This window comes from Frankliniella occidentalis, unplaced genomic scaffold (genome assembly GCF_000697945.3).
Source record: "Frankliniella occidentalis isolate FOCC.00 unplaced genomic scaffold, Focc_3.1 Scaffold168, whole genome shotgun sequence".
Classification (NCBI taxonomy): domain Eukaryota; kingdom Metazoa; phylum Arthropoda; class Insecta; order Thysanoptera; family Thripidae; genus Frankliniella; species Frankliniella occidentalis.
Window position 1 is genome coordinate 363,546 of NW_026267294.1, and position 17,469 is coordinate 381,014.

The 17,469-nt window shown below is 40.7% G+C and overlaps 5 protein-coding genes across 6 annotated transcripts; 2 read left to right on the forward strand and 3 right to left on the reverse strand.

The window, feature by feature from the left end:
* Positions 1–951: 951 nt before the first annotated feature.
* Positions 952–2,869, reverse strand: LOC113208796 (ATP synthase subunit b, mitochondrial). Its single transcript, XM_026425973.2, has 5 exons — positions 2,705–2,869; positions 1,901–2,173; positions 1,654–1,817; positions 1,379–1,567; positions 952–1,289 (listed from the first exon to the last, which is right to left on the reverse strand). The coding sequence occupies exons 1-5, from the start codon at positions 2,730–2,732 to the stop codon at positions 1,113–1,115; spliced, it is 831 nt and encodes a 276-aa protein (XP_026281758.1). The 5' UTR covers positions 2,733–2,869; the 3' UTR covers positions 952–1,112.
* A 232-nt stretch (positions 2,870–3,101) lies between these two features.
* On the forward strand, positions 3,102–4,347 carry LOC113208797 (39S ribosomal protein L46, mitochondrial). Its single transcript, XM_026425974.2, has one exon. It carries the CDS (start codon positions 3,515–3,517, stop codon positions 4,292–4,294), a length of 780 nt encoding a protein of 259 aa, XP_026281759.1. The 5' UTR covers positions 3,102–3,514; the 3' UTR covers positions 4,295–4,347.
* Positions 4,346–5,888, reverse strand: LOC113208795 (G patch domain-containing protein 11). Its single transcript, XM_026425972.2, has 5 exons — positions 5,690–5,888; positions 5,347–5,585; positions 4,984–5,234; positions 4,717–4,908; positions 4,346–4,633 (listed from the first exon to the last, which is right to left on the reverse strand). The coding sequence occupies exons 1-5, from the start codon at positions 5,737–5,739 to the stop codon at positions 4,499–4,501; spliced, it is 867 nt and encodes a 288-aa protein (XP_026281757.1). The 5' UTR covers positions 5,740–5,888; the 3' UTR covers positions 4,346–4,498.
* A 10-nt stretch (positions 5,889–5,898) lies between these two features.
* Positions 5,899–9,446, forward strand: LOC113208794 (cell cycle checkpoint protein RAD17). The gene is made up of 15 exons (XM_026425971.2): positions 5,899–6,268; positions 6,409–6,501; positions 6,628–6,763; positions 6,835–7,009; positions 7,083–7,211; positions 7,293–7,471; positions 7,562–7,720; positions 7,811–8,067; positions 8,150–8,286; positions 8,379–8,488; positions 8,568–8,622; positions 8,712–8,777; positions 8,859–8,930; positions 9,009–9,068; positions 9,184–9,446. Exons 1-15 carry the CDS (start codon positions 6,221–6,223, stop codon positions 9,308–9,310), a joined length of 1,803 nt encoding a protein of 600 aa, XP_026281756.1. The 5' UTR covers positions 5,899–6,220; the 3' UTR covers positions 9,311–9,446.
* Positions 9,447–9,500: 54 nt separating this feature from the next.
* LOC113208793 (7SK snRNA methylphosphate capping enzyme-like) lies at positions 9,501–14,738 on the reverse strand. 2 transcript variants are annotated; one of them, XM_026425970.2, is made up of 9 exons: positions 14,572–14,738; positions 13,655–14,006; positions 12,545–12,794; positions 12,191–12,457; positions 11,907–12,112; positions 11,689–11,818; positions 11,254–11,610; positions 10,963–11,181; positions 9,501–10,876 (listed from the first exon to the last, which is right to left on the reverse strand). In XM_026425970.2, the coding sequence occupies exons 1-9, from the start codon at positions 14,693–14,695 to the stop codon at positions 9,893–9,895; spliced, it is 2,889 nt and encodes a 962-aa protein (XP_026281755.1). In that variant the 5' UTR covers positions 14,696–14,738; the 3' UTR covers positions 9,501–9,892. The 2 variants fall into 2 exon arrangements, with proteins under 2 accessions (XP_026281755.1, XP_052127581.1); XM_052271621.1 differs by having other exon boundaries at positions 9,501–10,872; positions 10,959–11,181.
* Between the last annotated feature and the right edge of the window lie 2,731 nt (positions 14,739–17,469).

Here is a 17,469-nt window from a genome sequence, read left to right on the forward strand (position 1 = left end):
GGGGGGGGAGGCGCGACGGAGCGCGGAGCGGACACAGGATAGATCGCGTCCTGGGCCCCCGCCCCCTGCGTCCCCACCGCGACCAGGGGGTGGGAGCGGGCGCAGCAGCGCAGCTCTCTAGGCCGAGATGCTCAGGAGCCGCACAATGAAGGGAAATCCTGATAGAGGCCAAACACGGTACTTCGCTCCCCCTCGAACAAGAACCCCTGATGAAAACGGGACAGTTGTTCAATAGAAGTGAGCTCTCGGAGAGACATTTACATACACCGTGTCCCGGGGCTGCCACAGACAGTATGCGGGTTTTGCCTACTCGCTCCACCCGCAAGGCGCCGTGGACCCTACAGTACGCAAACCCACAACAGTATGTACCTTGACGGTGTCGTGCTACAGTGCGGCATGACCACAATGTGTTCAAACATTACACCTAGAACTTGAATTTTTTTGTGCTTTGATGCCGCTCTACATTATTGAAATAACAGTTTCTTTCACTAACAATTCAAAATGACTGAGCGATTTCAAATGTGTACAATGTGCAGTGTACCTTCCCAAAATGGCACAATGGTGGGACACAAAACAAAAGTTTTGGTGAAGCAGTCAATACACAGATAAACCAAGTGCGCAACTCGATGCAACTGCAAGTTAAGTAGTTAAGTACTTGCAAGTGTTCAACTCGGTAATTGTGCTCTTCTTAGTGAGCAACTCTCCTGTTGATCACTTTCTTAGATTAGGTGCTTACTGTGAGGGAAGTGTTGAACATAGGAGTCGCACAGAAGAGCAAAACTGCCGAGTTGAACACTTGCAAATATTGAGCAGCTGCACACTTAGTTTACAAGTGTACTTAGTATTTCTTCCTTCCTGTAGTACTGAATGATCAGTATGGTTTGTTGCTTTAGGTCAACTGCTTCTTCAGAAGCAAATCACTGGTAAAAAAAATGGGATGTGAAACAAAACTAAACTTCTCACTGAAGCTTATTATTTAAAATCTTTTTACAAGGTGTTTTCTCTCTCCTCTCACATGGTAATGGACAGTATTTGTACAATAATCTGGCCAACTAAGCTAAATTTTGTAGGTGAATTTGAAGACAGTTGGCAAACTACAAAAGAAAATCTGCTTAGGCGGATGCAGACAGAGATTTCAGGTCTGAAATGCACTTCTTCAAAGTCTCAGCTTCCTGAGTGGGGGTGATGGACTTCATAACGTTTTCAGTGATCCATGAGGACATGTTTTTCTGGGAAATACGACGCTCAACATTTGTCAGCTCAAGCTGATAGTCCAGCCTTTTCTTAGCCTGAAAAAAAAATAAGTTTGATATTGGATTGCACAATAAAATTGAAATTTATTGACCACTTTAATTGAAAAAGTTTAAAGAAGAGTTACCTCAGTGTAGGCAGTGTTAGACCATTCTCGGTAGGTTGCCTCCAGTGCTGCAGCAGCTGTTTCACGCCTAGCAGCAGCCAAATCCTTGAAGACATCCAAATTGCTCAAATAGGCGTGAATTTCCTTGATGTTCTCCCTAATTTGTTTCTTCTCAGAATCTTCAAACTCTCTGGTATCAGCAAGCCATTGCTAAAAGAAAAGGTAAAACAATATTGTACAATAACTCAACAACAAACCTGCAATGAGACATTGCACAATTGAAAGAACTAACTTACATCAATTTCCTTATCTGTCAACTTAGCAATTGAGGGACCCAGCTTGTGGTGAAGAATCATAAGGATCATGACAAAGGAGATACCATTGTAGAAGTTGTGCTCCAGGACATAGATTTCCTTGCTCAGCAAATAGGTAAGGAAAGAAGCTCCAAACACATATGGACCTAATCATAAAAATTCAGTTAGATATAAAATAAATTGAAACAATGAGAATTTACTGAAACTGAATTTGGCACTAGAGACTTACCAGACACACCAGTCTTCTTGTAGAAGATATCAAACCATTCCTCGGGGAGGAAACCCAAACGCACTGGATCAGGGTGTTGTTTAACCACAGGCCGTGGGAAGTTGACAAGATCACGCTCAGGACCCTCGGTCTTCAGAGGCACGATGCGGGGAACTTTGCTAATAGGATCTTCAAGACCCGCATAAGGGTCAACGTCTGAAGTGACAGTCTTCGCAGGTTCAGAAGATGCCTGACGAATGCCCAAGACAGCTGGGCGAGAAATCAATGGCTGAGCTGTAAAGGAAGAAAAACCACTAAGTAATATCACAAAATGCTTTAAGATTGTTTGCAAAACATAATAAAGTAGAAAGAAACATTTGAGTTGACAAGAGGTTTGACAATTATTAATTAGGATGCAATATTGTGATGAGCACTTTGTAATTACAGTTTATATCTAGAAAAAGGACGGTGCAAAATTGTACACATTTGACGTGACATTTTCCGCACAATTGATTTACTACAAGATGTGCTGAGAACAGACCAAGACACAACCTTCAAATGACCCAATATGATACTTTCATAATTTGACCCAAAATCAAAATCAGAAGATACTGATCGAAAGTCCACAAATAAAAAGCATAAATTAAAAACATAGCAAATTGTTGATAGAGTGTTAAGATGGAGTTAACCATTTAAAACGCAACACAAATTTACGATGCACAGGTTAGACCGTCCACGACACTTCGGACAAAAAGTTCTGATTTAAGGCAAAGTATGGAAGATAGGCGAATTAGGAAGTGGGAAAACAACAATGTGGAAATTTACCAGCCCTGGTGGCGAGTCGTGAGAGCATATTGAGGCTGCTGATGGGGCACCTCTCCGAAAATTTGTTGGACTAGTTCGATTTCCAGCCCCGCACTTGCAGACTGCCCCTGATCAGCTGAAAGAGGAAGAAAAGAAGTGGTGGAGAAGAATCAAGGGGTGCAACCCCTAACAACGGCCGACGAGGAGATACCTGGGAAAAAACACTGCAGAAATTGTATGAAAAGGATAAATTTTAATTTTATGCTTTTAAGAAAAAAGATCAAAACACTGTAAGTGTGAGCGAAAACCAAGAGTTTTCTGCCAGCGAAGCAGCTTTTGCTTTCTCAGTTTGGCTAAGGCTTAAAAAAGTTGGAAGTACCAACATTACAAATTAAACATACTTTTTTAACACAAAAAAATTGTAGAACTGTAAATATCATTTTACTACTTTAAATTTGCATTTGTAGTAACAGATAGATTTTAACGAATCATTGAATGTAGAACGAGTCCCTCAAGTAGGCAGACAACTCGAAAGTGTCTTGGCTAGCCTGGGGGAACACCACTCTAGCTCTAGCAGACAACTCTGCAAATGCAGAGGTTATTGTTGAGTTTGGTCTGGTCCGTTACTAAAAGAGAAGAATATTTTGACACTGCTTTGTGACTCAATCAAACAAGTTTTATTCCCGAATCCCCTTTGATGAATGCCATCATGACCAAATAAACTTGGTCGTAATTCAAGTTGTGTTCGGCGTGAATCTATGAGCGACAACCTTACAGTTTGGTTTAGTTTGCTTTGATTCAAGAAGATATACGTGCTTTTGAGACTTTAAAATGTTACGACAAGGGTCAAGCAGAGTTTTGAACATACTTGTGCGATCAAAAAGCTCCTCTGCCTCTGCTCAGGGAAAATGGAACCTAGTTTCGTCTGTATGTCTTCAGAGGAAACCTGTGCTCAGCAAAGAAATGACAGATTTGGAGAAAGACGTGCAGAAATTGCTTTTCCAAATAGAAACAGAAAAGTCCTGGAAAAATGACTGGGAGCTGGAAGCTGAGAAGGACCTAAAAGAAATGGATCAAATCAAAGCTGGTGATCCAACAAAAGTGGGAAGAAAGTTTCGACGAGATTGGGAAGATGAATGGAAAGCGGAGCTTGCGGCATTTAAATTGGAACCTCGTCTCACTGAAGCAGACAAGAAGAACGATGTTAAGTCATGGTACAGGTTATTGGATACCACTTTGTTCTTAGTTGTTCAACAAAAAGATAGCGGCAACCGTTGGATATTACCACATGGTGTGCGCACTGAAGGTGAAACAATGCGACAGACAGCTGAGAGAGTGCTACATAACAGTTGTGGAGCAGATTTAAATGTTAAGTTTTACAGTAATGCTCCGTGTGGTTACTTTAAATTTAAGTACCCCAAAGCTGTCCGTGAAGAGAGAGGAATAGAAGGTGACAAAGTATTTTTTTATAAAGCTTACCTCACAGGTGGTCAGTTAAAATCAAGTTCAATATTGAAAGACTTTAAGTGGATTCCCCGAAAGGAACTGAAAACTACGTTACCACCAGAATATTGTAAATCTGTTGAAATGTTCTTGATTGATCAAGATTAACCATAAAATTTATTGTTTGCAATTGTTGTAATAAAAAAAAACTATTCAAAGTATGACTCTAAGTACCTTTTTATTTACAGTGGGGGGAGCGGAAGAGAAAGCTGTGCACTTTAAACACTTATTTTCCTATTTTGAATTTATGACCAGCTAATTGGGAATGAGAAAGCTACTGGGGAATAACAAAGGATTTAGCTATCTAGTAAGCTAATGATCATCTCTTGTTGGACCAGGGCATTCATTCTGCATATCTTTCTCATCATCAAATTTAACACAGCACCATGAACAATAATTGTAAGTACATCGAAGATACTTGGTTAACATTTCTAACTTTTCTGATGCCTGAAAAAAAAAGAGGGAAATTTTAATATTGAAATTTAATAATAATTAATCATTTGGAGGATGTTAGGAAATTTTTCAAATACCTCAAACTCATCATCCTCCTCCTCAGAATCACTATTGTCATGGCTAGATGTTGGTATGGATTCTTCCTGATTAGTGGGTTGAGGATTACTTGAAGCCTCTTCATTTTGATCTCCGTTAGAATCATCTTCAGTTTTTTTGTCTGAACTTTTGAACCTTGGCCAAAACCAAGACTCAGCAGGTTCAGTAAAGCCCTACAGAAGTGAAATGAAACAAATAAATGACCAGTGTAAGACATATAGTAAAATGACTTTAAAAAAAATAATTACCGCCTCTGTATCAAGTTGATGGCATGCTTTTTGACTTTTGAAGAGATCTATGTCAGTAAGTCGTTGGTCTGACTTTTGTTTCATTCTCGCCCTGAACTGGTCAACAGTGACTTCTTCACATTTGGCTGATCCTTGCCTCTTGGCTCTGAAGAGGCGCTTTGATTCTTTCAGCTCCTCAATAGCAGCTGCCCTTCCTAGTCCCTTTCTGTCTGTTTTCAAGTTCAAGGGAATTGGATCCACACTACCTGTTCCTGGAATTTAATTTCAAAACCATATTAATTTACAAGAAAATTTCAGGAATACAAGTACCGCGCTTAGTAAACCTTTTCAGAAGAACCTCTTAACTATTGACATTATGCGAACCTGATTTTCCAATCCCCGAACCAGGTTTGTAACCCATTTTTTGAAGGAGAGCAAAACCTTTGTTGTCAGCTCCTATTGCCTCCTGTAGTCCCTCCTCTCTGCGCTGAGCTTCTATAACTCTAACTGGACGCTGTTGTTCTCTGGTCACAGCATCTTGGGCTTGTTTTCTCTTGTAGATGTCATGTGAACGTTGCTGGTCACGATTGTGAAGAAGACCTGGTCTAATATCTTTAGCTGGGCTGTCAATAAAAATGGTAATTGCAGAATGTCAAGTAAAGTAAATTACACTTAGGTAGAGAGTTTTCATTGGCACTAATGCACACAAATCTAACCCATTATATACCTGTCAACGATGAAAGCAGCAGACATGTAGTCATCTTCATCTGAAGACATTATTGCAGCAGATAGAGAAAAGAGTCGTGATGACTAAAGACAGCTGTTAAGACGCTGACAGACAACAAATACACAAAAAAGCAGACGGGATTAGGGCCAAAATCGGAAACGAAACCGCCTCAAATCAAACATCAACAAAATTTGGGCGAGTGTCATAGAGGGCTGTGCGACGCTGAGTATCCTGATCGGAAAGGCGGTGGCTGAATGGAGGCATGTTTGAATCTGTTTACTACAAAGTGTAAAGCCAAAAGGCAAATGTATATTGCGTTTAAAGGAATACTTTCTTACTTAAGCGATCATTTTCTAAAGTTTTTGAGCTATTGATTTCTACATTCAATGGTCGAACAGTTTCAATCTGATGCCATTTTAGACTGGCATTGGAATACTCAGTTGAAGGTTATAAGAACCAAAATCACCATTTGTCTTCAAACCAAGCCCTGTCAGTACCGATCACCCGATCCGATGCTTTAAAGTCAATGTCATGGCAAAGAATCAGAAATACATTGTTGGACAAGAAAAGCATTTCATGGTAAAGTCTCTTAATTTTTGTCTTCCTTCCGTGTTTACATTATTTAAGCACACTCAGCGTAAAACTATTATAATGTTTTAACTGTTTACTCAGCTTTGTCACTACAACCAGATTTTATTGTAAAGAAATTCTTGTTTCAGCTTTCAGATAACTGGGCAGAGCCGTACACTTTAGATGAACTAGCTGTTGATCATAAAAAAGTGTCTGAGATTTCCTCTTGGCTGTCAAATCATGTATGTGATTGCATTAAGCTTGTGTTTAATTTTCTTTAAGGTGGATCTTAGAAAATTCAACTAACTCATTTATTCATTACTGTACCTTGTTATATTTACATGTTGAAAAAAAATACTAAATAACAGAGACATAAATGTGGAATCTTATTACTGACTGGTTCAACTGGATGTGGGAAAACCGCACTGGTTAAATGTGTTTCCAGAAGCTTAAATTTTGAAATACGAGAATGGATAACACCCTTGGATAGAGATTTCCAAACAGGTATGTACATCTCTTCCGTTTACTACAATTTTATTTCCCCTTAATTATTTCATGTGAATTTTATTTTGCAGGGGTTGAAACAGGAGTATTTCAAAATCAGACTGGAAAGTTTGAAGATTTCTTGTACTCATCAAGTCGGTACTCAGATTTATTTGTTAAATCATCTAATGCAGCTTCCTTACTTCTTGTAGAAGACTACCCCAACATATTTCTGATGAAACCAGAAATTTTCCATGAAATTTTGGGGTAATGAACCAATAAAAATTATCTGCTTGGATTGACATTCCAAATGATTTGTACATACAACTGTTTCTTGCAGGCAATATTGTAGAACAGCACGTGCTCCCATAATTTTTATATGCTCAGACAGTTCTGACAAATCCTTAAATATAGAGTTTGAGCTATTTCCCCAGAATATTCAGAGTCAGTATGGGATAGCACATGTCTCGTAAGTGTATGTGGTAGAAATTCCTTCTTTTTTTTTTGTAACAGGGTTATGATATTTACTTCCTTTTTCATTCATATTTAGATTAAATCCAGTGACAAGAACAAAAATGATGCTAGCTCTGAAACGAATGGGTGCTTATTTGCAATCTTTATCTCCGGGCTACAAGCTGCCGACACAAGATGTACTCAATGAAATTTGCAATAGTGCCAATGGAGATGTCCGATATGCAATGCTAAGTCTTCAAATGAAACCACAGGAAGGTTTGTTCATCCACACAGTTGGTATACGTCAATACAAATTTAATCTGTGGGAAACCTATTTTATTATTATTTTTATTATTACATATTTAGATGTGGTTGCAATGTTTGACTTTGCTGGAAAGAGGGGACCTAGCAAAAAGAAGCCGAATTCACAGAAACAGACCCAGGAGGAGGAAGCTGTTTCCACTTGTGGAAAAGATGACAGAGTTGGCATACTGCATGCTGTGGGCAGAGTCTTGTACCCAAAGTGTAAGATATTTTGATTAATATACACTGTTGTACTATGTCAAATGCTTAATTTATTAGCTAAACTATAGTGAAATGATTTCTTGTTTTTAGGGCGGGGTGAGGGAGAAAAAATTAGCAGTAACAATGTAAAGCGGAAAAGGAAGGAAGGTGAAAAGCATTTAGATGCAACTACTCCTGGTGTTGAGTGGGTTCATAATCCAAATACCCTCGCAGACTCTTACTTGTCTTCAGCTAGCAGCTTTCTGCTACTAGTACAAGAAAACTATTTAAAAACTTTTTCATCCATTGAGTCTGTTGCTGCTGCGGCATTCTGTCTCAGTGAAGGTGATGTAGCAGTGAACAGTGAGGTATGTTTACACATTTCCTATCTTAATTTCTTTTCAATACAAAGCTCTATATTCTCCCATTTTCTTCCTTCTGATGTTGCAGGGTGTTGAAACAACTCATGAAATAAGTTTTAATGCTGTATTAAGAGGGGTAATGGTACAAAACAAAGTCCCTCATCGAGCCTGGAGTCCAGTGAGATCCTCACGATGCTACGAGATAATCAACACTCAAAAAAAGCTGTGGGTACTTAGTTTGTAAACAGACACAACTACTATGAAATGTAACTCATAATGTACAAATTGGATTTTGAGTGTTAATATTTTTATTGCAGGTCAACTATACTAGAAACTCTTTTTCCACTGTATCCTGTCAGCCCTATAGTTTTAATGACTGAAGTTGTTCCATACATGTTCCATACATCTGCTAGTAGTCTATCAAATGGTGAGATAAATCAAGTGATTCTTGCCTCAAATAAATTTTCAATTATAGAAACGGACAATAATAATTTACTTTTTTCCAGAGCAACATAAATTTGTCAAGGCAGTTGCATCTATGGAATCTTTGGCAAGTTTTTGGTAAGCACTGTAGTTTTTGAAAAAGGGGGATGGCTGATGTCCACCTTTTCTTTTTTATTTGTCAAGAAACTAACAATTTTTTTTACCAGTGATACTTTTAGGACACTGAAGGAGCCTTTCAATGCCCAAAAGTCCGATAAAGCAACTTTTGTCATGTGAGATTTTGAAATGTTTCTTAAAAATGATCATACCCACTTTAACAAAATATGTATTTGAATGTTTTCTTCTTTTGACAGAGATCCTAAAAAACAAAAGATAACAGAACAGGATGATGAACTCCATATATCGGAAGATGAAAGTGATGAGGAGTAAGTGGGAGATTTTATCTGTATGTGATTAATATATGGTTCTTATTGATATTCATTCTATTATCTCATTTCCGTCAGAGTTGATGAAGGTGCTGCTAACTTAACAATGCTTGAGGCTGCTATGGCAGAGGATATGGAGTAAGTCGTAGTGTAACCATAACCATACACCTCTATTAGATATGAAAATAATGATTGATAATTACTTAATTATTATATTAATTACTTAATATTTTGTTTTTTAACCTCAAAACAGCTTTGATGAAGGTGCCCAAAATCTCTCTATGTTGGAAGCTGCCATTGATAATCAACCAGAAGAAATAGATTATAATGCTCTTTTAAATGATTCTGATGATGATGACATTTTACTCTCTCAAATATAGGAGAGAAATTGTTAACCATCACCCGACATGATTTTCTTGAAGCCATCTTGTGATATTTCCATGACAATTTAAGCAACGTGCATGTATTATTTTCATCTGCGGGTGATCTCATAAATAAATCAAAGTTATTACTTAAGTGTAAAAAGGATCTCTCCTTCCTGGGTCACAAATTAAAAACAGCATACAGTAATTAAGTGATTGAAAGAATCATACAGGTTTATTTAACAGAGCCGTAAATACGTTCAGGAACAATAAAAACATAATAATACGCAATTAAAAATGAAAATAATGCTGACAATGGAGGTCCAGAAAGACCAGCAATGAAATAATGCATGATTGGAATTGATATGACATTCCACACAACAAATTTGTATCATAAATAAGGATGACAGATGACAGTCCAAATGAAAAATAATTTAAAATACTTTTAAGTTGAAAGAAGTAACTTGGTGGTTATAGATGCACTAGATCTGGATTACATATCTCACTGGGTGAATTACACATACACTTGAGTTCATTGACCACTTCTAAACAGGAGTGCAATAATGACAAGGCTTGACTTTCACTATGTTCATCAACACCCTATGTCCCAACAGCTGAGCTTGCAGAGTCATTGGTCCAATCCCCTTCCCCCTCTGTCAAATCTTGGTTACCTTTTTCACCAGATAGCACACCTAAACCAATTTCTTTAGATACATCACATTTACGTTCTAGTTCTTCAGTCTTCCCTGTTACAGGCTTTTCCATTAGGGTTCCTTCATTAACAAGAGTTCCCTGAATAACTGTTTTAGTTTGATTACTGTCTAGAGTTTCAAATCTGGTTGCCTCTCCATCAGAGGTATCACAAGAAGCACCTTGTGTGTCTGGTGCAAAGCTTCCAGTGGGAGATGCACTCTGAAAGTCACTAGTCAAGCCACTAGGAAATGGGGAAGTACTTCGGGGATCAGGGGTCATACTACCTGGGGACAAACTGCGGGGGTCTGGAGTAAGACCTGCTGGCATAGGGGATGCACCAGCATAATCTGGAGTTAGACAACTTTGGGCTGGTGAAGCACTCTGAGGATCAGGAGTGTAACCTCCTGACATAGGGGAGGCACAGTAAGGTCCTGATGTTGTTCCACTGGGCACAGGAGATGCTATTGGGTGATCAGGAGTAAAACTGCTTGGGCCAGGAGAAGCATACTGATATTTAGGCGTGTGTCCGCTGGTCATTGGAGATGCAACTTGATTATCTGGAGTGAAGCTTGCAGCTCCTGGTGATGTACAGGGTAGATTTTGTCCACAAAGTGGATCTGGAGTGCCACTCATAGGAGAAGCACCATCACAGCTTGTTTGGGCATATACAGTGGGGCGGAGCACTGTCGAGCTGTCAATACTTAATGCTGAATGAGCAGGTGAAGGGTCCCCTTTCACAAACATGGTTATTGGACGTCGAAAACCCTTGGCAGAATGTTGGGGGATATCTAAAATTCTGCAGTGTGAAAATCCTACTTCTGGCGATAGGAGGTACTCTCTGAATTGGTTTGGAAAAAATTCAATACTGTTATAGTTTTTCCAAATGGCTTCCTGGAAAGAACAAGACAGCTTGAGTTAATACGCATAGAACACAACAAACAAATTGATAGATGGACCGAAACAATTGAAATACTTGCAGTCAGTTTCTTTTTGCGATTGTAAGATGGCCAGCCTTGAGGTTCTAATATAAGACAACCCCCAGGGCGTAACTGAAGATACATTCTTCGGAACGCTCTTTTTAGTCCAGCATCACCCCAGTTTAAGTGAAACCATTTTGTGATGCTCAGACAAAGAATTACATCAAATTGGGGTTGTTCTAATGCAAGGAGTGAATCAGAATCCAACACATAATTACCCTGAAAACACAAGCAAATTATTAGCAACATCAAAATTGAAAACTCAAATTTTTAAATCAATTAAAATATTACCTGGACAAAAGATATGTTTTTAGGGAAAGGAAGAGGCGCAGAAGCTGGCCTTGGTGTTCTTATTCCATCAGTTATTCCAGGAATATCGATTGGTCCATACACAATAGGCATGGATATTGGAAAAAATCGGTCATGTGGACTTCTATCTTTGCCAGCAGTCATTTGACTTTGAATTCCAAGAGACGATGTGTAAGAAGGAGTGCAGTGGCTTGGCGTACTGCTTGGTGTGCCTGCTGCAGTTGGAGCAGGTGACTGTTCATAGTTGACATAATGACGGACGTTTTTTCGTGCAATTTCAATGAGTTTACGATCAATGTCAATGCCAACAACACTCCTTGCTCGGAAATCACGACCAATCTAGAAAATAAAGGAACTATGAAATGTAGGCACATGTAACATAAATAAAATACTGGGATTAGCCAAGCAATAACATACCGATAAAGTAATGTGACCAACATTACAACCTATGTCCAAAACATCTCGATCTCTAAACAATTCAGGGTATTCAGCAAAGCACCTAAGACGTAAGTCTGGTTCACTACTTGGATTACGATATCCATAATATCTGCAATGAAAGATAAAATATCCTGTTGTGAGTTAAGTGGATAACAATGCATAAACTGAAACAATGATAATTAAGAAAATTGCTGTACCTGTTGAAGTTGCCATACTGAAATGAAACATCTTTAGCTCTAAATTTGGGTTCAGTTTTAGGCTCACAACTATTTCTCTTTTCTTTGAACTTCTGATTTCTTGTATGGCCGTGGTGACCATGCCCATGGTGCCCATGATGTCCATGAACATGTTTTTGTCCTGGCTGCCATATGACTGGGCTCACAATCTTATCCTTCAGATCCATCTAGAAAACCACAATGTAAATTTAGATAAATAGAATTCTTGATAGAGCAGAAAAAGTATTTTAGAAGCAGATACAAACCTTGCGAGGTCGTCTTTCTTTTGCACCCTCTTCTGATCTCCTATTAGGCCTTTTCATGGGACTCTCATGAGTTTTAGCAGGTTCTGGCGCAGCTGCTTCAGTTGAATCACCCCCACCTTGAGCTGCATTTTCTCCCAGATTGACTGGCAGTGTAGCAGTAAGAGTCCGTTCTTTAAGTGGACTAGTATTATCTGGGCCAGTTTCTCCACTATCTGAAGTCATACTTAAATTGCCAGATTTGTCTAAACTTGTTTGACCATCTGCGTTCTGAAAGAGGAAACAAGAAAACATGGGTTATGTTATTTCATCTGGGAATAGATTGGAAATCAAATCAGGAAACAGATTGTTACTTACTTCTTCGCCTTTTGAGGAATTTGAAATAGCACTCAGCCTTTTCTTTTTTCTCTTGCTTTTATTTCGGTGGGCTTTCTTAACCGGAGATCCTCCAGAGTTAGCCAGTTGAGCCATGTACTCTTCCTCATCTTCACATGAGTTCAGATTTAGTGGATCATTAATATTGGGAGGGATGATTACTTCAACTTCCCCTTTTCGATGCTTGGGAGTTGGGATGGGAGATGACTTAGGAGTAACTGCATTCATGGCTCTGAAATTGAACATACTGCAATTAGGGGAGAGTGGGGCACATTGGTCCATGGGGCACATTGGTCCACCATCAAGTTTCACGAGGATAGAGCAATCGCAGTGACCTGACTCACACTATAGAAGAAGCCATTACCACCCTGACTGATTTTCTGGAAGGTATGACAAAGTTCACTGGCAACCATCGGATTGGCGAGGGGTTAAATATTTTTTAACCTCAAAATCAGGTAAAAGTAAAACGTCTTTACTCCAGAACTAGCCCATTTAGAGGTACATCACACGAATTTTCGGTTACAAACCAAGTTTTATGGAAAAGCCCACTCTTTTAGCTACAGATTGCACCCAGTGTCCAATTGGTTAGGGCAATCCAGTTATCTTTTGGAGCCATTAATGAAATTTGCTACCCTTGGGGCAGTTTGAGCCGTCTTGCAAACTGACTTATTTAATTTTTCGAAAACTTGTTTCCACTTGGTATGTTCTTCTTAGAATAACACTTAGACACCCTGATGGTGTTCAGAATAAAGCTAGGGTTGTCTTCGCCAATTTTTTTTACCTTGGCTCAATGTGCCCCATGCATGTCGGCCCAATGTGCCCCGGGCAGGGGCACATTGGTCCACGAGCAGGCCTCTGCGGGTTTCGGTTTTCCTCAGTCTGTACCTACAGAAAAGTGTTGCGACCAATTTTCTGAGGTAAAGTAAGGACCAAACTAAAACTTGGCGATAGAAAATAATTTCTTGCTCGTCACATGAAGCATTGGGAGCAAAAAGAAAAAAAACGGACCAATGTGCCCCACTCTCCCCTACTGCACCATCAACATTCAATACAAAAAAATAAAAATTAAAAATTAATAAGGTAAAACATTACCTATTGATTTCTTCATCCTGTAGGCTGCCAAGATTTAATGGATCACAAATGTTTCCTCCAAGTAAAAATTTTGTAGGGGGAATATGTCCATCTTTACGGCGTTTTTTATGAGGAATGTGAAACTTTCCTCCACGATCACCTCCAGATTGCAATCGCTTCCGACCATGTTTGTGGTTGTGCATATTTTGCTTCCGAGGAAAAATCATATTATTGTGTGCAAGGGCACGACGTCTTCCACCACCACTGCCGCTTCCTCCTCCACATGCTCCGGTTCCACCTCCTCCTCCTCCTCCACCTCCAGGCCCTGTGGCTCCCCCTCCTCCATCAAGAATTGCAGCCACTTGTGACATATCTGCAACAATTTAAAAGAAAAGATATTTAAAAAATTAATAGCAAGAAAGATTATTAAAATATTGATTGAAAAATTAATTTCACAGTATATTAGGTTTGACAACAAAAATTTGCATTACATAATTGTTGAGTAATGAAGCATCATGTCAAGAACTCAACCAAGAAATTATGTGACAATGTGTTATCAATCCTTGACTAACACTTATTTCGTCGGACAATTTACCAAGTAGAGTTAAGTCATGTCACAACTGAACATTGGCAGGAACAACAATTTGCACATCAAATTTCATGAGCAAGGGTGGAATTTAAAAAATAGACAGAATGTTACAATATTAGAACATGTACATTCGACTCTCCTATACTACGAACAGATTTCGTCAACTCTGACGAACACACAACGTTTGTACGAAAAGTACTAAGCTACATTTGAATTTTCTGCACGACGTCACTTCCTCCCGCCGCTCACAGAAAGGCTGAGGAAGCCCGCACCCAACTATGAAAAATTAACCATACTTAGTCTCCACTATAAACACGATTTTTGATCTTCAGACTACAATTTCACTTACTTTGAAAGGATTTTACGTTGGATTGACACCTTATTGAAGTTATTTGAGCGAATTCCGAGGCCAAAACGGGATAGAGTCGACCAAATTTCAACTTTAAATCAGGAGCACTCAGAGGCACGACCATCGGCGAGAAGCACGATTCGTTTGTTTGTCGTTTTGCTGCTCCTCCCCCTCCCCTTGCCACCTCTCCCCCGCCCCCTCCCGCGGTTCACTACTGTAGTCACAAAACACTATTGCAAAAAAGTACCCAACAAATAAAGTGTGGAAGTGTGCGGCCGATTTCAAGGAAAATATTTTCATGATTTTTTAAAGGAGAAAACTTAAGTAAGTATTTGTCAGTGTGCCCACTTTAAAAATATCTCATGCAGTGACTATCATTGTTCAATTACAAGAGCGCGGGAAATTTCAAAATGATTCAAGGATTGAAGGCGTGCATGGGACGATCCAGGCATAAGGAAGTACTTGGTTTGTTACTTTCGAGATGAACTATGACGCCTCGAGTAGATTTTGTGCAATTTGTGCTGCGTGCTTAGTCGAAACCGACTTCCCAGCAGAAAGCGTACGATAGCGCCCGACGTGTCTGCTGCCAGTCTGTCAACACTGTAGAAGAGGTTGCCTACGGACAGGCGCTCTGTAAACCCTACCGCATCGGTCCTCTACATCTGTCCCCCCTCTTGCAAAATATATACACTTTGTTGTTAAAATGTGGGCGTAACGGGTGACGATACCCCCTGCCAAGATGACTGTGGCGACACTGTGGTGTGGAGTATCGACCTTCGACGGGAGGGAGTATTCACGCCGAGCGCGGCAACATAAATGTGGGGCACAGTAGTTGGTTCACTAAATGTATACACCACGGCAGGCCAGTCCCTTTTGTGAGTACAATAGGGATCCATTGTACTCACAATTGGGACTGGCCTGCCGTGGTGTCTACATTTAGTGAACCAACTTTATATACAGAAGAACAAGCGTAAAAAAATGGACTACCATTGCACGCAGACACGTCGCTTCTCGGATAAGCCCCCAGGATAGTAAACAGGACACCAAACTACCAAACTCTCTAAAATTTAATTTGAGTGTGGCAACGGCCATGATGTAACTGAGTAACTCTAGCTCCCTAAACACCCCGTGCTGCAGCTGGTCAGTCGCGGCGAGACGCCGGCGCCAGTCTCACCTGCCCCTGTGGTCAGGAGCCTAGGCAACACCTTGGTCTTTGTGGTGGAGGCGAGTCTACCCTCCGGGCGCTGACTGTGCCCGCTGCCCCGCCGCCCGCCCCTCTTGGTTCAGCCCCGCCCCACGCGTCTTACCACGGCTTCCCCTCGCCCCTCGCACTGAACAAGCGAAAGTGATTCATTCGAAATTTGGGAAAAGGTCAAGACGGATGTTCCACCCAGAAAACACAGTTGTCAAAATGACATGACGTGATGTCAGGGTGACCTGCTGTGATGTCATTTAGTATCAAAACGAAGTCGAAGTAGGCCACCAACATCATTAAATGTTGACACTGACACCACCGGTGTAAATTTGTGGAAACTGTTTTCTCTGAACAACTTTTTAGGGAACCCAAAAGTGGCCTGAATGGACATGCGAGGTTCGGATGAAGAAACGAACAATCAGGCAGCTCTATGATTTCCTTCATGATATTGTCCTTTAGAGTTTGCAAATAAATGAAATAATTTATTCCTGAAACACTTGATCTCATTTCATGATTTTTGCGATGGGGTGGCTTTGTGTCGTCGCCGGTCATGCGGTAACTTGGGGCTCGTGCTGGGCTCAGGAGGGGCGTGGCACGTTGGTTCCACGTGGCAACACGGCGGGTCAGCCTGTCGGCCCCTCGGCCAGCCCTACGCAGAGGGTGTGGCTCGCCCCACCGCGCGGTGCCACGCCCCGACCAACGCCCCGCAGTCCAACCCCTGAGCATCCTGCCACCGCACCCCCGCCAGGCCTGAATCTTGCAGGACACTTTCAGACAGTCCCTTGTGGCTGTCTCTACCCACAGGTAAAGTTTCGACTCTGGATAAGGATTGCCCAGCCTTTAGAAGTACACCCCAGTGAGAAATTCAATATCGTTAAATAAATGGTCGATAGTCATCGATCGAGGCAAGTTCGACTCGACATCGATTCGATTTTGTCCAGAAAGGCGCGGCGAATCGACGTTGATTTAAGAGCCCTTTTCTCACTATGGGGCACTTCTGCCCAACCGGAGCGCCAGCGTCCTTTGGAAGCAACCCCGCCTCTTGTGAATACACCGCAGTTCGGACATTAGTGTTTTTGAGTCATGAACGTGACATAAACATGAATCATGATCATATTTGAGAGCTTATGTCAATGTGACGACTTCAGCGAAAGTTGACACTGTTAACAAATTCTGCACCCAGAAACAGATTCCATCAGTTCATCCGGTACTGTACTTTCATACTTCTGTCAAAATATGTTCGACTGGTATTTGAGGGACAAAGACATGACCGTGCTGGAAACGAACATTCCTTCAGCATAAGGTACCAGGTGGCTGATTCACGCCGCGCACTTCTGTAGTTATGCTGTATCGCATGCAAAGTGCGGGCGGGTTGCCTACTTGCTCGGCTCCTAAGGCGCCGTGGACAGGGGCGATAGGCAAGCCCGTCCGCACTTGTGCGTGCGGTACAGTATACCTACAGAAGTGCGCGGCATGAGTCAGCCACCTGGTAAGTCCAGCCTACAAAATCACGCTGTTAAAAAAATATTACCAGACCATTTTGTAATGATCTACTGTTGCAATTTTTAAAAGTTATTAGCGATTCGAAATTACAGGGTGAATGTGCCAAAGCCCTCCTATTTTTTCTCTTGTTATACACGAGGCGGTTGACTCCAGCAGCGCACTTTCGTAATTAGACTGTACCACAATGCACACGTGCGGGA